Source organism: Cetorhinus maximus, chromosome 1 (genome assembly GCF_964194155.1).
Source record: "Cetorhinus maximus chromosome 1, sCetMax3.hap1.1, whole genome shotgun sequence".
Lineage (NCBI taxonomy): Eukaryota > Metazoa > Chordata > Chondrichthyes > Lamniformes > Cetorhinidae > Cetorhinus > Cetorhinus maximus.
The window spans coordinates 56,370,670-56,394,306 of record NC_135879.1 but is presented as its reverse complement, the minus strand read 5'-3'; the positions used below and the strand labels follow the sequence as shown (position 1 = coordinate 56,394,306).

At 43.2% G+C, this 23,637-nt stretch overlaps 1 protein-coding gene across 6 annotated transcripts in view; it reads right to left on the bottom strand.

Moving 5' to 3' along the window:
- Positions 1-7,585, bottom strand: part of znf827 (zinc finger protein 827) — a 146,329-nt gene extending 138,744 nt beyond the window's left edge. For 4 of the 6 annotated variants that reach the window (XM_078540955.1, XM_078540968.1, XM_078540977.1 and 1 more), the window contains exon 1: positions 7,227-7,584. In XM_078540955.1, coding sequence (XP_078397081.1) covers positions 7,227-7,272 — 46 coding nt within the window. In that variant the 5' untranslated portion in view covers positions 7,273-7,584. Of the gene's footprint in view, positions 1-7,226 lie in introns of all 6 variants that reach the window. The other 2 variants (XR_013576464.1, XM_078540985.1) reach the window with 1 other exon arrangement.
- Between the last annotated feature and the right edge of the window lie 16,052 nt (positions 7,586-23,637).

The window sequence follows — 23,637 nt, the reverse complement described above, 5'->3', positions numbered from 1 at the left end:
GATGCTGCAATATTGATATTCTACTTTAGAATGCTATGTGCAAATCTTTGACATGCAGTAACAGTAAAGAAATTGCATCTTTTAAGTGAGGTCTGCAGGGAAGTATTAATAAAACGTCAATTATTTCACAGCACAATCCTGTTAAGCAAAATAGCTCACCACAATAGGAATATTTGCTCCAAAGGAGCTAACTGCAACAGAGCACACCAGTTAGCTCACAGTAGACATGAGACCACCATATAACGTCCTTCTTCTATGCTACATGAATGCTAGGCAACAACTGCAGGTCGTTCCCATGTGACTTTGCAACCAGCAGTTAACCAGTTTGAAAGCAAATAATGTTCTGTTCATGAAAACATCTGAGATCACCATGCACTGCACCAGTCCAATTGAGAAACAAGGACTGATCTAATCTTGATTTTCAGAAAGTTGAAGTCCCAGCAGTGTCACAATATGAATTTAATTCAGACCAGTGTATGCCATCTACAAGAACAATTCAAACTGCACACCAGTTTAAAAAACAGAAACTCACTCAGCCATTATAGAAGATGCAAACCAACAGAAGGTACCAGGCTGCTCAAAATTTGCTCAGGAGGTAGTAGCATGACATTTAGGAATTCATAATACAAATCAGGCAGCGTCAACATGGTTTTGTGAAAGGGCCAATGTGTTTGGCAAATTCTTTGAGGATGTAACTAGCAGGTGGATAAAGGGGAACCAGTAGATGTAGTGTATTTGGATTTCTAAAAGGTGTTCGACTCGGTGCCACATAAAAGGCTACTACACAAAACAAGAGCTTATGGTGTTGGGGTGATATATTAGCATGGATAGAGGATTGTGTCCTGTAAGTTAGTCAGTCACGATTTTGTCCTGTAAGTTAGCCAGTCACGATGAGTGGGTCATTTTCAGGTTTGCAAACTTTACTAGCGGACTGCCACAGGAATCATTGCTAGGGCCTCAACTATCAACTATTTAACATTCGATATTAATGACAGGGATGAAGGGACCAACTGTTTTGTAGCCAAATTTGCTAATGATACAAAGGTAGGTAGGAAAGCAAGTTGTGAGGAGGATACAAAGAGTCTGCAAAGAGGTATATATAGGTTAAGTGAGTGGGCACACATTTGGCAGATGGGAGTATAATGTAGGAAAATGCAAGGTTGTCCACTTTGGCAGCAAGCATAAAAAAGCAGAGTATTATTTAAATGGAGAGAGACTGTAAAATGCTGGACTACAGAGGGATCTGGATGTCTTTGGATATGAAACACAAAGTTAGCTTGGTACAGTTAGGTACAGCAAGTAATAGGAAGGCCTTTATTGCAAGGGAGGATAGAGTATAAAACTATTGCCACAATGTACAAGACATTGATGAGACCACAGCTAGAGTAATGCATACAGTTTTGGTCTCCTTCCTTAAGGAGGGATATACTTGCATTCAAAGCAGTTCAGTGAAGGTTCACTAGGCTGATTCCTGGGATGAAAGGGTTGTCTTATGAGGAAAGGTTGAGCAGGTTGGGTCAATAATCATTGAAGTTTAGAAGAATGAGTGGTGATCTCATTGAAACATATAACGATTCTCAGGGGGCTTGACAGGGTAAATGCTGGGGGATGTTTCCTCTTGTGGGGAATTCTAGAACTAGGAGGCACAGTTTAAAGATAAGGGATTTCCCATTTAAGGCTGAGATGAAGGGGAATTTCTTCTCTCAGAGGGTCACTCGTCTTTGGAATTCTTTCCCACAGGGAGCAGTGGAGTCTGGGTCATTGAATATATTCAAGGCAAGGGAGTCAACGGTTGAGGGGCAAGCAGGAAAGTGGAGTTGTGGCCAAATTAGATCAGCCATGATCTTATTCAATAGGCCAAATGGCCTACTCCTATTCCCTTTGATCTTATTCTTACAATCTTATGACCAATGCCAGGGTGTTACAATTGGTATCAGTACCCTAGATTAAGGCAGGGAAAAAAATACCAAGGTTCTGACTCCCTTACTTCTGTCAAGTGAGCTCTGCTGTAAACCAACATGTGTGGATGTCATGGGAGGACAGGTTCAACTCAATTGCAATGCCCTCCATTGTTGGATAATTCGACAACACATCCTGCCAAGGTTCATGCATGATCAACAACAAAACTGGCAAGGTAATAGAGGGAGATGAAGACCATACCCCAGTAGAGATTCAACAGCTTCAGGTGAAGGGAGAAAATCAGAGAAACAAGGACTACGTAGACCCAGCATCATTCAAAGTTACTGTATACAGAATCTGACTACTAAATGGAAGAGACCATATACATATAATTCCTGCTCATCAGTATGCACCTCTCAGTCTACCCTCTCAAATAACCTGAACCTAGACAATCGATAACCCTCCAATTCCATGGCAACTACCAAATGAATAGGTCAATGAAGGACACATACGCAATCGAGCACGAGAGGGAAATCTATATAAGTTGTGTATTTGGAATTCTTTCATCCGGTACAATTTTACAAACAAAAAGCAAGTCTGTTCTGACAACACTTTTGAAAGAACTATGCACAATAATGAAAAATAAGATCAAGCCGACCATGTTGAAAATGATTTTGGATTCCTAAAATAAAATACAGACAATAGAGTCCCTATATATCCAGAAAACAATTCCGGAACACACTTAAAAAAATTATAAGTCTGTCTCCCAATCAGGAACAAAAACCTGCAATTGCTGTAACTAGATGACATCCTAACTATTTGCAATAACACGTTAAAGGGTTAAATATCTCATACTATTTTTATGAATTAATTCTTTTTTTTGGGTGATGATCACAGTGTAGTATTTTAGGACTGAATAATAGCCGTGGCTGGAGTGTTCATAACTAACCATGCACTCAATTGTAGTCTGAGGTTCTGCCAAGTAGTACAATCATTTGTCCACTTATCATACAAATTACAAACACAGGTTAGCATTAGGTAATAAATGCTGACTTATTTCCAGTAAGCAACTGTTGATTGTGACTCAAAAAATTTGCAGCAATTTCATCCCTTTTCTTAATCTTTTAGTGTAGACATTTCCAAGCAAATATATGACAAGTAGTTCATCAGTTATCTATATCTACCATAACAGAAAGCACAGTACTTGCGAAAAGAAAATAGAGTCAGTGTCATTATTGCACAGGAGGCCATTCAGCCCATCAAGTCCACGCAATGTGATCTTTGCTCTCCCCCACCATGGCTCAACTGGTAGTGCAAGTGTAAAGTGAGCTACAAAGGCTCTCAGGTTTGATTTCTGCTCTGTCCTGAGTTAGCTGATGGAGCTAATCTTAGACTCAGTGCCCTTGGGTTACTGAGAAGAAAACCAACCAGGCTCACACTCTTGACAGCTAGCCATTTACACTTACTGGAAGTCTGTGCAGCTTCTGCCAGTTGAGGATAGGATCAGGCTCAACTGTGAAGCTTCTGTGGACGAATAGTGTGCAGACGCTTACTATCCAGTAAAAACGCAAACAATCACTTGGTTGAGATCCTGAAAGGAAGCCGGCAACATCAGGACATAAAATCTTCATTAATAAATAAGGGAACATATTGCGGAGTGATTTCAAAGCTCTGAATTTAAATTTTGGAACTTCTGACAATTATAAATAATCTTACATTTTATGTCGTCATCAGAACTCCTTGTTGAAACCACTTGTTACTCCAGAATGTATGTGCTTATGTATGTTAAATATACCAACTGCAAAAAGTCAATGTAAATAAAGAATAATTAATGACATTGTGAATGCAATCTCTCTGTCGGACGCAACTTATATAGTTAGCTGTGTTTTTGCAGGTGATTGCTAACTTTACTAAACACAAACTACACCAAACATAATTTTAAATAGTTTTCTTTCATTTCTTGGTAAACCTGGAGCCAATGTCATCACAATCACTAACTTACATAAAGAAACAGGATGAGACCAACAGCTGGCCGAGACACAATACAGAACACTACCAAGAGCCAGCAGGTCTGCCAGCATCTGTGGAGAGAGAAACTGAGTTAACATTTCAGGACGATTCCCCTTTGTCAGAACATTATTCTCTCTACATATGCCACCAGGCCTGCTGACTACTTCCAGTATTTTCTGTTCTTATTTCAGATTTCTACATTTGCAGTACTTGCTCTTGTACTCCCTCAACTAAGTTATATGTTATTGAACTACATTCTCAATTGTTAATCACTACAACTCAATAGTTGAAACTTTATCTTTCAGTAGTTTGCTTTGTTCTCACCACAATTTATTCCCAATTACTCTTACCCAACTTCATTTTTTCCTCTACGTTCAAAACAAGAACTCATGCTCATATTATCCTTCAGACACTGGCAGCTCAACTGTCTAACCATTGTTCATCCAACAGTGAGTGTCAGGAAATGATTTGACCATAAGGGCATAATAGCAGACTTTGATCTTCTCCATTCATAACTATGTCTTTTCTGGAAGGCAGCCATCAATTAATTATCAGGAGCACCAACCCTGATTGATATTACCCAGAGTGCAGGGGCACTAAAGGCACTTGAAATACCTTCACCAAAGCCCTGCCTGTATAACTCAACCCAGACATGGCATTAGACCTAGAACCTTCCCCATCTACAGAACACATCAACACACATGATTACTTTAATTTTATGCAAGGGCTCTCCCAATCTCCTTCTCTAGCAAGGTGTTTATACAAATATATCAGCTGTGAAAAATCATAATGGCGGTTGACTGGCAGGACCCACAAAGAAGTGTAAATTGCAGATCTGAAGAACATCAAGTGGAAATTCATGGAGTGTATTTATTCACTGAACCATCAGGGGAGTTCAGTCTGGATACATGTCTCCATTTAAAAAGTGAAGACGACCAGTATCACAGGGGATCTGATGGTTGCTGTTCTCCATAGATGTCAACAATGGACAAATGTACTAATTTAGTTCTTTGTCAAACTTTTAACTCAAGAAACCAAAAGTGCAACTGCCCTGCCACACTTAAAACAACTCTCAATGGTACCTTTGAGAGAATTGACCAGCTCTTGCTCCAAACATGCAAAATTTTCAATATCATTCAAACCTTTTATAAGCACAGGTAAAAGTTATAAATAACAGCCTGTAAATTGCAATAATCAAGCTAATTACTTACAACCAATACAAATTAAAATTACGTTGACACAAAGTGGGCCCAATACTACATAACCCTTGGCAGTAATTATGGCCAGCCCCTCCATAAAAAAATAATTGGCACCAATTTAACAAATCTTTTCATATTAGATTTTGCATAAGCAAATGGAAAGTGGTTTTAGGTCGTTACAATTGTGTGTGTGTTTTGTCGTCTGCGGTGTAATGGTGGTGTTGACCTTTACTACATAGTCAGGAACCAGAGCAATAAAAGGAATCTTCGGGCAGATGTCATCCACAAGGCACGTTTACAACGCACGCCTATCGCCGCGCCTTTATTCACAATTACACCAATTAAAATAATAGTTTACCAAACCAAGTAACAGAAACGAGATTATTTACTGCAAACTAAAACACGTTTGTCGTTATCACCGTGCTCGATTACCGAAGCACTGGATTCCATAGCGGACACAATATACAATGTAGTTGCGGGAGCTACAGTTAAAAAAGAGCCGACATATCACACCCAGGGGGTCAAATCAAAAACCTTTTGCTGGTTTACATTTGCGGAACTGAGAGGAAGGGGGTGCAAAAGTGTGCAGATTGGGAAAAGTTTACATTCTGCGAGAGACTCGGTGCGAGAATAACATTTAAAATAAAAACAAAGATGTCGGTGCAGAGACACGGCTGTAAACCCTGAACTTCAGGTGACCGGGCGCGGCTTTGACAAGGCAGTTCGCTGGTCGTGAACCCGACTGAAGTGGAAGAGGTGAGCCCACCCTCCCCACCCGGGAGGAGAGACACATCCTGGGGCAGCCCTGACCCGAGCCCCCCCCCGGGAGGGGGGAGACATCCTGGGGCAGCCCTGACCCGAGCCCCCCCCCGGGAGGGGGGGAGACACATCCTGGGGCAGCCCTGACCCGAGCCCCCCCCCCCCCCCTCCCCGGAGGAGACACACATCCTGGGGCAGCCCTGACCCGAGCCCCCCCCCCGGGAGGAGACACACATCCTGGGGCAGCCCTGACCCGAGCCCCCCCCCGGGAGGGGGGAGACATCCTGGGGCAGCCCTGACCCGAGCCCCCCCCCCCCGGGAGGGGAGACACATCCTGGGGCAGCCCTGACCCGAGCCCCCCCCCCCGGGAGGGGGGGGAGACACATCCTGGGGCAGCCCTGACCCGAGCCCCCCCCCCCCCCCCCGGGAGGAGACACACATCCTGGGGCAGCCCTGACCCGAGTCCCCCCCCCCCCCCGGAGGAGACACATCCTGGGGCAGCCCTGACCCGAGCCCCCCCCCGGGAGGGGGGGGAGACACATCCTGGGGCAGCCCTGACCCGAGCCCCCCCCCCCCGGAGGAGACACATCCTGGGGCAGCCCTGACCCAGACCCGAGCCCCCCCCGGGAGGGGGGGAGACACATCCTGGGGCAGCCCTGAACAGTTGGCACACCTTCCCCCTAAACACGGAGATATCAGAGCTTGTCCAACACCCGGGCTTTCACTCAAAAGTTAACACGTTTCAATAAGACTGACAGAGCCTGGGGATTTTGCTGTGAGTGCGGTGAAGGAGGAGGAGAGCAGGAAGCTGCTCCCCGCCCTGACCGTGGCCCTGGCCTGTTCCGTCTGACCCCTCAGTGCGACCAGGGCCCGGGCCGGGGCCACGGTCTCCCCTCCGCCCGGCCCCAGCAGCCTCTCCCCGGCCCCGGCCATTCCTTGCTCACCCTCCGCCACCTCCTTCAACCCTGAAGTGGGCGGCGTGCGGGGGGGGGGGGTGCTGGGAAACCCCCGCACAAACAGTAAAGAAACGAGACACATCAATCTGAAAAAATACTAATAATAATAAAACGTAAACAGCCGACCAGAGACATTTCCTCCTCTACCCGCCAGAATTATTATTCAAATCATAAATTACTTGTTCCTTTTAATTTATTGAGAACATTAATGAAAAGGTTAAACAGTTTAAATTCCTCTCATCATCACCAACATGGCCGCCCGTTCGGTTCCTATTTGAAATAAGAAGCCCTGAGTGTCTTTGTCAGCTTCACCTCTGTCACCCTCACCCCAGCCCCAACCCCGGCCCCGGTCTTAGCCCAGACCCGCGGCGGCCGCTCTCTCACTCTCAGCCCCGGCACTTACGCGAATAAGGCAGGCGCTTCGGCTGCTCCTGCTTTCTCCTGGGCATTTTCCTTCCTCCCCAACTCCTCTCTTTTTTTTAAACCATTTTCTCTTCACATTCTCCTCTTTTTATGCTTTTGTGTTTTGTTGTTGTAAATGCACACGAGCCAACAACAATAAATATATATTTTAAACTGTGCGTGTGTGACATGTAATGTGTGTATGTACCGCACTGTGTGTGCCTCTGTGCTGTGTCAGCCGCTGGAGGGGCTCCGAGCCGCACACAGGATGCACCTGGCCGGCCGGCCGTGGCCCCGGTGAGTGAGTGAGTGCCTGTCTGTCTGTCTGTGACTGTGTATGGGAGGGAGGCAGTGTGAGACTCTGCTGCTCCAACCCTAACACTAATCTCGAGATCAAAGGGCAAGTGCAGGGACGGCAAGTAAAGGTGCCGCTCGGCTCGCAGGCATACATTCGAGACGAGCGCGATCCCCTCGTTTCTTGCAATTACAGACCGGGGCAAAATAAAAACGCTTAATTGTTTGCATATTGCATCTAACATCAAATGTATCAAATGTTTTAAAGCGGCCCGTTTGCCACATAACGTTCACCTTGTATTTGTTTTTTTTTTGGGGTGGGGGTGATAATTCATTTTTATTACGTGATTATAATTCGAAAAAAGCTAAATTTGTCAAGTCTCATTCATCTGCTGTGAGGCTTGTGCATTCTGAATTAAAAATTGTAATTATTTTGAAATAGGTGACTGGAAAATAAACATTACTCCTTTATGTTTGGGAAGGGTTTGCAAACAACTTCTAAATATATAAAGACCTCGTACTATACAATTAACGTACGAAAGTTAGTCACGCCAATTCGTAATTAAAGGAGTTTCTTCGGCAACATCAAGTTTCACGCAACATGACTCAAGTGTTTCATTTTAAATTGTAAAACATGTTGATACATGAAGATTAATTACTTCATCGGTCAAGAGCCGTTATACAATAGAATAAATAGTCTAATCCCAGCTCTCTGGCAAAATAACTTTGTTGAGAACAATCTTTTAAGAAATACCATTTTACTTTTCTTGTTTATATATAATAGCTGTTCGTTTCATATGGATGTACAAGGTAAATAAATGACAAAAAAAGTTTTTCTGAGCACAATCATTTTCATGTTCAGTTCTTTCTACCTACTTATTTATTTACTAAATAAAACTTGAACTAATTAAATGGAAGACTGCTTTTCCCAGGTTATTGCTGGTTTTCTTTCAAAGTATACATGAATCCATCAACATGTGAGAAATGTTTAAAACTAATATATATCTTTCACCAGAACTAATGAAAGGTGTTTATTTCTCATTCCACAGAAACTGCCTGATCTGCTGAATGTTTTCTGTTTTTATTTTAGATTTGCAGCATCCAGAGTATTTTGTTTTTGTTATATATATATATTATACATATATACATATGAATTTTGAGCAGGAAGCAAAGAAGAAATTTGTATTGTATGGTGGCTATTTTCACATCCTAAGGGTGTCTCAAACCACTTTACAAAACTCCACCTTTGAAGTGAAGTCGCTGCTGTTTGGTAAACAAATTCAACATCATATTTACATACAGTAGTATCTTTAAACAGCAAATAACCAGTTAACTGTTTTGGTGGTGTCAGTTGAGAAACTTCATGGTGTACAAGATTATGAGGGGCATAGACAGGGTGGATAGGGAGCAGCTGTTCCCCTTAGCTGAAGGGTCAGTCACAAGGGGGCATAAGTTCAAGGTGAGGGGCAGGAGGTTTAGGGGGGATTGAGGAAAAACTTTTTTACCCAGAGGGTGGTGACGGTCTGGAATGCACTGCCTGGAAGGGTGGTGGAGGTGGCTTGCCTCACATCCTTTAAAAAGTACCTGGATGATCACTTGGCACGTCATAACATTCAAAGCTATGAGCCAAGTGCCGGTAAATGGGATTAGGTAGGTAGGTCCGGTGTTTCTCACGTGTCGGTGCAGACTCGATGGGCCGAAGGGCCTCTTCTGCACTGTGATTCTGTGAGAGATTAGGAGCTGCAGAAGAGCAAAAGGATTTGGGTGTCCATGTACACAAGTTGTTAAAAGTTGGGTACACAGGTACAAAAAGTGATCAAAAATGCTAAAGGAATGTTGCCCTTTATCTCAAAAGGGTTGGAATACAAATGTCCCATGTGTCTCCAGTCTCAGAACCTAACATTCTGAAAACCAACCCCAACGATTATTTTAATAGCCAATAGAGGCTCAGGTTTTTTAAGATTGCACTTGGCGGTTTACTGTTAAAGGCTCAATATAATTGTGAATTGAAGTCCTTGTATTAAAGTAACAAGAGAACTAATTTAACACTTGTTAAAACTTATTATTGAGTAATCGGACAACTTGCTGTAATAACTTGAGGAGATACCAGAGCAGCCTCCACAAAATTGAAGTACAGTCTACGCTTAATTCAAAGTTGTTTAATTCAAATTATTTGATTATTTACAATTTCTACTTACTACATTATTTGTGTAGATTAACTAAATTTGTTGGATAATTTGCACAAAACACAATTTTGAATTATTAGGAGCAGACTGTGGCCACGAAAAAGGCCACTCCTGACCACTGTCAGCATAGCCTGTCCTGATCACCATGTTTTTGAGGGCAATAGCATAAGCATTCTGTGCATGCACTAGAAGTATGCAGAGTAGGCATGTTGTTAATATTTAACACTAACTAGTGCGTTATAGATTGTTGGTAGGCGAGGGAAGATGGAGTGGTGATTGGAGCAGTATTTGGGGCTGGTGGGGCGGTTTGTAGGAATTGACCTATAAGGATACATTCTGTGTAAAGATTCATGACCACTTGTGTGAGGTCATCAAACCTCTCTCAGGACTACATCCATACACTTGATGCCAAACTGTTGGCATTGAGCCCTAAGGCACCTGCTCCTACTGCCTTCTGAGCAGTCGTGAAGTGAAGAGAACGTTTTTCCACCTGTCTATCTCCTGCATCATTGACTCCAATGCAATATCCAAAAACCAGGGAATGTGGTCTCTTGACCATTGCGCCATTTCGGGTCCTTCCTGAAGGCTTTCCAATGTTGCCAAATCAGTTTCAGCTCCTGATGCAGCCAGAATGCACTTTGCCTTTAAAAGATACAGTCTAGCTTTAAGTAGGCAGGCTAGCTTTAATTGGTACAAAAAAAAATTCTGCAGGTGCTGGAAATCTGATATAAAAATAGAAATTGCTGGAAACAGTCAGCAGCTCTGGCAGAATCTGTGGAGAAAGAAATGACCTTTTATCAGACCTTTGACCCACTGAGTATTTCTAACTGTAGTTGGTGCTAGCCTCACATGGACTTATGTCCGCTGCAACATTCCCTCTAATTTAAGTCCATGACTCCTTTAAATTTTTTTGCACGTCCATGTACACATGCTAAATTAAGGGGGTCAACATGTTCTCAGCCTGTGCTTAGAAGGAACATTGGATCCTCTGCAGATGTATGCAGCCACTCAGCAACATGTTCAGCACTGGGCTGCATGCTACAATCTTGGAAATGAGCAGGCATTACGAAGTTTGCATGCTGCCTGCACCACTTCAGTCTGCTGTGGAATAATCTCTTATCATGATCCCTACACCTGAATTCAAGGGCAATCCAATTTATCCCCCATATTGCATTGGTGCATCCTAGCTGTTAAAAGTTTACCCATATATTATTTCTAAACCATGCAAGTACCACACTGACAGCGCAGTGAAACTATTTTGAAGGAATAGTGAGACAGGCCGAACACATGCGGTTACTCATGGAAAATGACAGAGAACAATCCAGAACAGGGATAATTAATTGGGGGAAAGTCAACTTCGATGGGATGAGAATGTATCTGAGTCGACTGAGTTGGGATCAAGTGTTGGCAGAAAAGACAGTGGCTGAACAATGGGCCACCTTCAAAGAGAAAGTATTGTAATGTCAAGGTATATTCCCTTGAAGGGGAACAGTAGGATAAAAAAATCCAGGGCGCCCTGGATAACAAGAGAGAAAGAAGTAAAGATGAAAAGGAAGAAGTGCGCATATGACAGATGTCAGGTAGAAAATACAATGGAGAATCAGGCTGAATATAGAAGGACCAGAGGGGAAGTGAAGAAACTAATAAGAAAAGCAAGGAGAGAGCATGAAAAGAGGCTGGCAGGAACATAAAAGGGAATCCCAATGTCTTCTATAAACATGTAAATATTAAAAGGGTAGTAAAAGAAAGAGTAGGGCTGATTAGGGACAGAAAAAGGAGACTTGCATGTGGAGGCTGGAAAAATAGCGGCGGTGTTGAACAAGTACCTTGCACCTGTCTTTACAAAACAAAGATAAAAGCAAAACAAAAACAGAATTACCTGGAAAAACTCAGCAGGTCTGGCAGCATTGGTGGAGAAGAAAACAGTTAACGTTTCGAGTCCTCATGACCCTTCGGCAGAACTGAAGTATAGTTAGGAGAGAGGTGAAATATAAGCTGGTCTAAGGTGGGGGGCGGGGGGAGAGAGAAGTTGAGGGTGGGTGGTTGTAGGGATAAGCAAGCAGTGATAGGAGCAGATAATCAAAAGATGTCACAGACAAAAGGATCAAAGAGGTGTTGAAGGTGGTGATATTATCTAAGAAAAGTGCTAATTAAGAATGGATGGCAGGATACTGAAGGTACAGCTCTAGTGGGGGTGGGGTGGAAAGACTAACAAAGTTTCAGTTTTAGATTTAAAAATAATGGAAATAGGTGGGAAAAAAAGACAGGGCCCTCAACCGTGTCCAGCCCATATCCCGCGCATCCGCCCTCATGCCTTCTCCTCCCTCCCAGAAACATGATAGGGTCCCCCTTGTCCTCACTTATCACCCCACCAGCCTCCACATTCAAAGGATCATCATCCGCCATTTCCGCCAACTCCAGCATGATGCCACCACCAAACACATCTTCCCTTCACCCCCCCTGGCGGCATTCCGCAGGGATCGTTCCCTCCGGGACACCCTGGTCCACTCCTCCATCACCCCCTACTCCTCAACCCCCACCTATGGCACCTCCCCATGCCCACGCAGAAGATGCAACACCTGCCCCTTCACTTCCTCTCTCCTCACCGTCCAAGGGCCCAAACACTCCTTTCAAGTGAAGCAGCATTTGACTTGCATTTCCCCTAACTTAGTCTACTGCATTCGTTGCTCCCAATGCGGTCTCCTCTACATTGGAGAGACCAAACGCAAACTGGGCGACCGCTTTGCAGAACACCTGCGGTCTGTCCGCAAGAAAGACCCAAACCTCCCTGTCGCTTGCCATTTTAACACTCCACCCTGTTCTCTTGCCCACATGTCTGTCCTTGGCTTGCTGCATTGTTTCGGTGAAGCCCAACGCAAACTGGAGGAACAGCACCTCATCTTCCGACTAGGCACTTTACAGCCTTCCGGGCTGAATATTGAATTCAACTACTTTAGATCTTAAACTCCCCCTCCCCCCATCCCCACCCCGTTTCTTCCCCCTCCCCCTTTTTTTTTCAATAATTTATATAGATTCTTCTTTTCCCACCTATTTCCATTATTTTTAAATCTAAAACTAAAACTTTGTTAGTCTTTTCACCCCACCCCCACTAGAGCTGTACCTTCAGTATCCTGCCATCCATTCTTAATTAGCACTTTTCTTAGATAATATCACCACCTTCAACACCTCTTTGATCCTTTTGTCTGTGACATCTTTTGATTATCTGCTCCTATCACTGCTTGCTTATCCCTACAACCACCCCACCCTCAACTTCTCTCTCCCCCCGCCCCCCACCTTAGACCAGCTTATATTTCACCTCTCTCCTAACTATACTTCAGTTCTGCCGAAGGGTCATGAGGACTCGAAACGTCAACTGTTTTCTTCTCCACCAATGCTGCCAGACCTGCTGAGTTTTTCCAGGTAATTCTGTTTTTGTTTTGGATTTCCAGCATCCGCAGTAGCTTTTAGCTTTTTGTTTTTATTAAGATAAAAGCAAATTACTCTGGATGCTGGAAATCTGAAACAAAAACAGGAAATGCTGGAAAAACTCAGCAGATCTAGCAGAGAAACAGAGTTAACATTTTGAGTCCATATGACCCTTCTTCAGAGCTAAAGAGAAGTAGAAATGTGATGAAATCTATACTGTTTAAGGGTGGGGGGGTTGGGGGTGGGTGGGGGGGGCGGGTCCCCAGCATGGGTTCATCAAGGGAAAATCATGTTTAACTAACTTACTGGAGTTTTTTGAGGAGGTAACAGAGAAGGTTAATAAAGGAAACACTGTTGATGTGGTGTATATGAATTTTCAAAAAGAATTTGATACGGTGCCACACTACAGACTTGTGATCAAAATTCTAGGTCATGGAATAAAAGGGAAAGTAGGCACTTGGATAAGAAATTGGCTGAGTGACAGGAAACAGAGTAGTGACAAATAGTTGTTTTTCAGATTGGAGAAAGGTTTGTAGTGGAAGTCCCCAGGGGTCAGTGTTGGGACCCTTGCTCTTCCTGATATACATTAATGACCTAGATGGTGGTGTGCAGGACATGATTTCAAAATTTGCAGATGGTTTGAAGATTGGAAATGTTGTCAACTGTGATGGGGATAGTCTTGAACTTCAAAAGGACATAGACATGTTGGTGGATTGGGCAGACAGGCGGCAGATGAAGTTCAATGCAGAGAAGTGTGAGGTGATTCAGTTTGGCAGGAAAGATATGGTGAGACAGTATAAAATAAAGGGAGAGCCTCTAAAGGAGGTGCAGGAACAGAGATACCTTGGTGAATATGTACATAAGTCATTTAAGATGGCAGGGCATGTTGAGAGAGCAGTTAATAAAGTATATAGTATTTTAGGCTTTATTAATAGAGCCATTGAGTATAAGAGTAAGGAGGTCATGTTGAACTTGTATAAGACACTAGTTAGGCCTCATCTGGAGCTCTGCGTCCAGTTCTGCGCACCATAGTTGAGGAAGGATGTAAAGGCATTGGAGAAAGAACAAAGGAGATTCACAAGAATGATTCCTGGGATGAAGAACTGTAGCTGTGAGGATAGATTGGAGGGTTGGGACAGTTTTCCTTGGAGAAAAGAAGGTTGAGAGGAGACTTGATAGAGGTATTCAAGGTCCTGAGGGGTATGGACAGGGTAAATAGTGAGAAACTGTTCCCACTCAAGAGTACGTCAAAAACTAAAGGACACAGATCTAAAACAATAGGCAAAAGGAGTAAATATAATGTGAGGAAAATGTTTTCACCCAGAGGGTGGTTGGAGTCTGGAACAAACTTCCTGAAGGAGTGATGGAGGCAGGTTCGATCGAGGTATTCAAAAGGGAATTGGATTGCTACCTGAAAAGAGAGAATGTGCAAGGTTTTGCAGATAAGGCAGGGGAATGGGACTAGGTGGAATACTCTTTCAAAGTGCCAGTGCAGACTCAATGGGCCAAATGGTCTCCTTCTGCACTGTAAAGATATTGTGATACATGGGTTTTCCCAAGATAATTAGTAACAATAATAGGAACAGGAATAGGCCACTTAGCCTCCTGAACCTGTTCTGCCATTCAATTAGATCATAACTACTCCATGTCTAACTCCATTTACATGCCTTGGTTCATTATTCCTTAATACCCTTGCCAAACAAAAATCTATCAACCACAGTTTTGAAATTTTCAATTGACCTAGTATCAACAGCTTTTTGGGAGAGTGAATTCCAGATTTCCACTATCCTTTGTTCCTGTCATCATCCCTGTATGGCTGAGCTCTAATCTTAAGGTTACATTGACTTGTTCTGGAGACCCTAGCAGAAATAGTTTCTCGCTATCTACCCTATCAAACCCTGCATCTTGAACACCTCAATTATCTCACCCCTAACCTTCTATACTCAAGGGAATGCAAATCTAGTTTATGCAATCATATCCTCATAATTTAACTCTTTTAGTCTGAGTATTATTCTGGTGAAGCCACGCTGCAACCCCTCCAAGGCCAATATATTCCTTTTGAGATCCAGTCCCTAGAATTGAATCGGTACTCCATGTAGGATCTGACCATAACTTTATGTGGTATAATGCCCATCCTTTTGTAGGTCCCTATAGATGAAGGCACCTCCAATAGCCTTTTTTTTTAAACCTGTCCACTAGTTCTTAGTGATTTCTGTACATGCACTTGTAAACCTCTCTACTCTCCACGATTCCAATTCCTCATCATTTAGAAAATATGTTAATCTACCTTTCTCAGGCCCAAACTGGATGGCCTTGCAATTACCCACATTGAACTCCAACTGCCACAGTTTTGCCAATTCACTTAAGCAATCAATGTTATTTTGCAACTTCCTACTCCCATCCACGCTGCTTACTGTGCACTCAGAAAACTTGGATATATGGCTCTCTATTCCTTCATCAACTTACTTAGACTTAGACTTAGTTCCTCCAGTCCCATGCAGAACAATGGGCAGCAAAACTCCATGACCAGCCCTGATCCATCTCAATCTCTTTTGCTCCAGCCCAGATGGTGTGCCCCTCTTGGAGGTCCTCCTTAAATGTACTTCGCCAAGTCTTCTTTGGCCAGCCCTGTCATCTTCTTCCATCTGCTGGTGTCCATTCTATCGCCACTCTTGCAGGGTGTATGTATGGGAGGCGAAATACATGTCCTGTTAGCCTCTGTCGTCTCTACATCATGATGTCCTGGAGACGCCTCTGACCAATCCTCTGTAGTATTTCTTCATTGGTGATGCTCTCTCTCCATGTGATACCCAGGGTCTTAGGTAGGCACCGCTGGTGAAATACATCCAACTTATGTGATGCCTTTGCTCTAATCTTCCATCTGTGGGAAGAGAAACAGAGTTACTCTTACAGGTTGGTGACCTTTCATCAGCACTAAAAGTTGACCCATCAATTAAGAAATGTGAAAAAACATTTGCTTTATCTCCCAACTTTTGTAATGCTGAAAATAAATCTATAGGACTAATAGTTCTAGCCTTGGAGAAAATTTCAAAATTATTTCAATGCCACTCCAAAGACAGAACAGTGGAACAGAAAGTCAGTCACAAAACTGGATAAATCAACTAAATAGAAACAATCAAGAGATATGCCCTAGGTTATGGATATATTGATAGTTATATGACAGGAATAGATAGTTCCTGCTTGCAACAATTAGAAGCACACATAAATTAATTATGTTATCCTAAACTAATACATTGAACATTTATGTCCCAGGATGGAATAAGCTTAAGCATTCGTGACGGAGTTTCATTCCCATTGCATCAGCAATAAATGGTGCTATTTCCATGAATGTGTCGCCGCCAATTGGTGCTATTGCCATGAAGTGTGGTAGTAATGTTATTTAGTGGCATACAAAACGGAACAAGATGTTCATCCCATTCAGTTTTGCTCAAGAATTTATATGCCACGTTCCTTGTAACAATTCAAAATATTTGCTTGTTTTTCACACTTGAGGATCAGCTGTTGCACTTTGCTTTGATGCTATTTCAGATTGGTTTGCTAATTTCAAATGCAGAGGGTTGCAATATTGTAAATAGCAAATGTTTTCCCAAAAAAACAAAACAAATTGTTGTCTCTTTATAATGAATATCTCGTTACATTTAGCTAATAAATCAGGTTGTCTGGGAATGTGAAATGTATGGACCTATTTTTCTTCTGTATATTTATGATATGTATTCAACTTTTAAGTGCATTTAGGTAGGAAGCACTGTTTGAGTCTGATCAAGAAACTACTAACAAACCATTTTTATGCAAATCAAAATGCTTGGCTTATTAGTTGAACAATTATTATTTGAAATTATTGTTTGACTTGAGAAAAGTAACTCCATATTGCTCTCAACCTGAGCAACATCTTATGATACAATACAGGAAGCTGAAACATACATCGGATGGGAATCTTGTACTGTTGCTGGTGGCAATCTTGGAGGCGGGAAGGGCATTTATTTCAGCAGGCTCATGTCATACCAGAATCCCACCGCTTTCCCACCTCCGCCAGAATTAACTTCTGGGCAGGAAGGCCCATGGTCGACCTTGCCATCCTGCCACCAACTGAGGCCCTTAAGTGGCCAATTAAGGGCCTGATCCCACCAACACTGCTATTAACCCAACTGTAGGCAGTCTTGTTGTCATGCAACGTCCATGACAGGTAAAAATGTGCAGCCAACTTGACACCTCCAGAAGTGACCCTCAATCAAAGGTACTGAGTGCCTGATCGAGGGAGTGGACATCGGGAAGGGGTCTGCCACCCTCAGGCCCTTGCTGCCATCCCCCCATAACTCCTATCCCCACAACCCCCAGTCTGCAAACCCCCACCCCCTACATTACTTACCTGTGGCCTGGGTAGCTCCATGACTCTGGGACTTTGGTGCCTGTCCTTCCGGCAACAGGCATATCTTCTCCAGTGGCACTGCTGAGCATAAGAGCTGCTGGCCTCTGATTGGCTGGCAAATCTCAGTAGGTGAGACTTCTACCCTAGGGGACTTGATTCTAGGGGAAAACCTGCCGCCAGCTTCGCCATTGCCTTTTTGGTGTGTGTTTTGGTGGACCTTCCCGAAAAGAGGCAACACGGGTCTCTTGCCAGCTCTCCCGCCAGCAGGCAAGACCCCTGATGCCCCATCAAGATTCCTCCCATAATCTGCTGTTCATAAACAGAATTTTGTTTCACTGTTGAATGTTTTATATTTCTTTTGTAGTCATGCTTATGAAAAGAAATAAGCTCATAGTAGAATCACTTTCCGTAGGTATGTTTATAAATAGCAGCAATTTTACAAGTACGTGTTGCCATTGTAGTGCTTCACCTACAAGGTCACGCCAATTGTACAGCCCACAAGGCAAAGACTGAAGCGGTGCACATGTTTAGGTACAACTGAGAGGTTGTTACAATTCTAGCTATTTCCCAACAATTCTTACTTATGTTCACTGCAAAAGGCAACTTCCAAAGTACTCCTCTTACAACCCAACATTTAAACCTTCTGCATGTGATTAGTGGGTTTTAGCATGCTTTGGGGCAAGCAAATTACTCTTTCATTGAAGAGCTATACCGATTTTTGTATTCATTGCCCGCCATATGCTCCTTATCTCTCCAAGAGGTGGGACAAAGCAGGCTGGTCGGCCAAAAATTGCAGACTAAGTATGGAATATTTATTGCAAGTAAGGAATATATGCAGAAGCAAATAAAATGAGCAAATAAGAAAATATTAGTACAACACTTAACTTTCCATAATGTCAAGTGTCTGAGTCCGAAATAATGAATAATTTCAAGGTCACATTTTACAGAGTCCTTTAGGTGAACTTTTTATATAAGTGTACACCTTTACAGTCACAGTGTTGTGTCTCACCAAAGGGATATGGCAATACAGTTTGTCTCATTGAATTGAAATAAATGGTGAATACTTTCATTTGGATTTCAGCCTGAGGGGCCTCTGGATACAGAACTGTTGCGTGAAACTGATCAAACACACAATGAGTGTCTGGAGTGTTAGATACATCTGATGAGTAAATGTTTGTACCTCATCTAGGGCTCGCTTACCCAGGAACTGATAAATGTTGCATCACATGCTCTTAAATAATTAATTACCTGATCAAATAATCTAGTATAACTTCTCATAGACAGTCTAGCTCAAAATTCTCAGCAGGTGGTCCCATCGAGAAAGATAGTTTCTGCAAGAAGCTGAGTTAATTTAGAATCATTCACATAATCCTAATATAATTAAAGTTACAAAATAAAAACACATATAATACCACAATTTAATAATATGCAGCAAGATGGAGGTCAGCTTCTGTTAGCTTTTGGTTTCTTACCCTACATCTTTACTTGGTCTCATCATCAATGGCAGCCTAATAAGTGAATAAGCAGACCGCATGTTCCCAGTGAAGCAGAGTGCAACTTCACCTGCTCAAGACCTGAATAAATATAGCAAGACCTAAGGGTTGAACAGAAAACTCATACTATGCTGACATGATCTCCATGTCTTTGGAATGTAGAAACATATATGCTCCACTAAATCATGCTCAGCCTCTAAAGCAATTCACAATATTTTGTAAACATTAAATAGGTAAATGCTAAATGTTACTATCTTCCTCAAAATGCAAGTAGGAATAAAAGTACTTTTACTTTCCTAATGATCAACATTAAATCAATCCTTTAAATACAGTTGCTTACTTTTTATGTGACTACCTACTATCATGGAACCTTCTGACTAACTTTATAACTGCTAGTTACAGATCGACTGTTGACTTCAGGCAATACCAGCAATAGACATAGCTCCAAATCCATTTGAAGAAATCACAGAACAAAATATTAAAAGCTGTGGAGCAAATTTTCATCTTCACTGCCTGGGCATAATCTGGAGGGTGGATTACATACTCCTTACAGAATCTACCTGATTTTCAAACGAGGCAGGTTTTATAAAGGGTGCATGATCCACTGTGCCACAAACCTGTGTTCTCCCATAAAATTGGGCTAATAAACAAATATACATGGTAAATAACCCCACAGAATACTTGCCCGATCTTTACTGTGGAGAGATTTCCAAGTGAGGGGAGAGGTTTTCTGATCGGGTCCCGGAGAGCTGACTTTTTTTCATCAAGGATCCTCGCCTGGAAGCCATGCTGATTTACAGAGTTGGCCCCCAGTGGAGTGGAGAATGCTGCAAAGGGACCATAGCCCAGAAATGGATAAGTTAGTGCTGCTGGGATAGGGATCAGGTGGTTGGTGGGGAGTGGAGTAGAAGCAGGGTGAGTAAGCATAACTTAGAGGGTTAGCTATCCGATACTTACTGGGGGAAGAGGTAGGAGGTTGGGAATCAGTGATCACAGAGGTTTCTGATCGTGGGGCTCAGTGATAGCTTTGGGGTGGTCAATGAACACTTGGAGGGATCCAATTGCAGGAGTGTCTAAACTCATGGAGAGAAGCAGGTTAGCTAGGGGATGTGGGGGAAGTTCCTCCTGGCAGACAAGCAGTGTTGGAAATGCACTTACCTTTTCCATGCTGCAGTCCTTGCCTCCTTTTAGCTGCCTGGTTTCCCGAGGCCTGGGAAACCGGGCTGGCAAGCTTCAAACATGAAAAAAAGATAAAATCTGAGGCATGCAGTCTCACTCAAATATAATCCTTGGAGTTGGTTGATGCCCACCCCAACTTGGCTCCATCAAAACCGGAAGGGAGTGGGTTCAAGGTGGGGTTGGGTTAGGATTTGAGATTTTTTTAAAAATTAACATCCCACCTGACCCAAACACATTGGCCATTGGCATTGCACTCATCTTTCCAGAGAAAATAAAGGCCATTGAACATTTCTGTGCACACGCTGCATCTGCTCACAGTATAGGTGATCTTGATCCAGGCCTATTGACTAGGAAGGTGGCCTCCTCCTGTCACCCTCTAGGAAGAGGTCATCACTCCTCTCCCTCACTACCTCTAGGAGGAGATTAAAATTCCCCTCTTTTGTCTGAATTAAATGGCTTGACTCAATGGTCTATTGCATTAACTTTCATTGATAATTTAGACAGGTTCCCATTGAAGGTAAGTGGTAGCACTGAAGAATTTTGATCAGGTGCCAGTTGGTCATGCATATTCTCATAGCCCTGCAGAAACAGGCAGCATTTGCCAATTTTAATCATGTGCATATTGCCATTTTCAATAAAGAACCCACTAAAGAACCAATAAATACAATTGACAAAAACATGATTTTTGATCGTTTCCATCATACCATCAGCGTAAGAATAGTTAATTGGGGGAAAGTCAACTTCAGTGGGATAAGAATGGATCTGGGTTGAATAAATTGGAGTCAAATGTTGGGAGGAAAAATGGTAGCAAAACAATGGGCTACCTTCAAATAAGAAATAGTTTGGCACAGTCAAGGGATATTCCTTCAAAAGGGAAAGGTAGGGCAAACAAATCCAGAGCTCCCTGGATGACAAAAGAGTCTGGTCTGGGAAGAGTGTCCTGCAGTCAGCATCGCGGTGAAGTAGTGCTGGGAAGAGTGTCCTGCAGTCAGCATCACGATGAAGCAGTCTGGGAAGAGCATCCTGCAGTCAGCATTGCGGTGAAGCAGTCTGGGAAGAACGTTCTGCAGTCAGCATCGCGGTGAAGCAGTCCGGGAAGAGCGACCTGCAGTCAGCATTGCGGTGAAGCAGTCTGGGAAGAGTGTCCTGCAGTCAGCATCGTGGTGAAGCAGTCACTTCAAAAAGTGACGTCAGCACAAAGGTAAGAGCTGATTGGTGAGTAGTTGGTAAGTGTTTTTCTCCTGTTTAAAATAGATTACGCTAAGGAAAGGTAAGCGTTCTAGTTTTTATTTAAAGTACATAAATAATTTAGCTTTTTTTTACTGTATTTAACTTAAAGTAAGGGTTTTTTTTTCAACTATAGTCCTGACAGGGCAGCTCAGTCCCGTGTTATGTACCGCCTGCAACATTTGGAAAGTCCTAGATGCTCCTTGCTCTCTGACCGACCACGTGTGCAGGACGTGTCACCAGCTGCAGCTACTTGAGCTCTGTGTTTTAGAGCATGAGTGGCAGCTGGAGGCACTGAGGTGCATCCACCAGGCTGAGAGTTTCGTGAATAGCACATTTTTAGACGTGGTCAGCCCATAGCTTACAGAAGTGTAGACAGAGAGGGAATAGGTGACCATCAGTCAGAAGAAAGGTGTCAGGCAGGTAGTCAGGGAATCCCCAGGACACATCTTGCTCAAGAACCGTTTTTCTGTGTTGGAAAATGGTGAGAGTGACGGTTCCTCTGGGGAGTGCAGCCACGCTCATGGCACTGTGAGTGGCTCAGCTGCACAGGGTGGAGAGGAAAAAGAGGGGAAGAGCAATAGTGGTAGGAGACGCGATAGTAAGGGGAACAGACAGATGTTTCTGCAGCCATAGACATGACTCCAGGATGGTATGTTGCCTCCTTGGTGCCAGGGTTAAGGATGTCACTGAACAGCTGCAGGGCATTCTAAAGGGGAAGGGCAAACAGACAGAGGTTGTGGTACATATTGGAACCAACGACATAGGTAGAAAGAGGGATGAGGTCCTGCAAGCAGAATTTAGGGAGCTAGGAAACAAATTAAAAAACAGGACCTCAAAGGTAGTAATCTTTGGATTACTTCTGGCGCCATGTGCTAATGAACATAGAAATAAGAGGTTAGTCTAGATGAATGCGTGGCTGGAGAGATGGTGCAGGAGGGAGGGCTTTAGATTTCTGGGACACTGGGACCATTTCTGGGGATGGTGGGACCTGTACAAGGTGGACGGTTGCACCTGAACTGGAATGGGACCAACATCCTTGCGGGGAGGTTTGCTAGTGCAGTTAGGGAGGGTTTAAATGATCTTGGCAGGGGGATGGGATCCTGAGAGGAGGTTCAGCAGGGGGAGATGAACAGCCAAAGTTAGAAGAGAAGAGCAAGTGAGTCTGGAAGGCATAGAAATTATAGGTCAGTTAAGGCGCAAGGGAGTTTGGCAAGGTTGAATGGTATTTATTTTAATGCAAGGAGTTTGACAAATAAGGCAGATGAGTTGAGGGCACAAATTAACATATGGAAGTATGATGTCATTGCCGTCACAGACATATGGTTGAGGGAGGGGCAGGATTGGCAGCTCAATATTCCAGGATATAGGGTCTCCAGGCGAAACAGGGAAGGAGGTAAAAGGGAGGGGGTATCGCAATGTTGATCAAGGAATCAATTACAGCAGTAAGGAGGGATGACATCTTAGAAGGCTCCTCAAATGAAGCCATATGGGTAGAACTGAAAAACAAAAAAGGAGCAATCACATTGCTGGGCATGTACTACAGGCCCCCAAACAGTCAGTGAGAAATAGAAGAGCAGATATGTAGGCAAATTTCAGAGAAGCGTAAAAATAATAGGGTAATAATAGTGGGGGATTTCAACTTCCCCAACATTAACTGGGTTAGTCATAGTGTGGTAGGTTTAGAGGGAATTCTTAAAATGCATCCAGGAGAGCTTTTTAAGTCAGTACGTAGAAGGTCCTACAGGAGAGGGGGCAGTCCTGGACTTAATTTTAGGGAATGAAGCCGGGCAAGTGGTAGAGGCATCAGTTGGGGAGCATTTTGCAGATAGTAATCATAACTCCGTCAGATTCAAGGTTGTTATGGAAAAGGACAAGGATGGACCAAAAATCAGAGTTCTAAATTGGAGGAAGGCCGATTTTAATGAGATCAGATATGATTTAGCCAGAGTGGACCGGGAGCAACTACTTTTAGGTAAATCTGTGTCAGAGCAGTGGGACTCATTCAAGAAGGAAATAGGGAGAGTACAGGGCTAACATATTCCAGTAAAGACAAAGGGTGGGACCATCAAATCCAGGGAACCCTGGATGTCGAGGGATATACAGGATTGGATAAAGAGAAAAAGGGAGGCTTACGGGAGACACCGAGGGCTCAAAACAGCGGAAACCCTAGAGGAGTATAGAATGTGTAGGAGGGAACTTAAAAAGGAAATTAGGAGA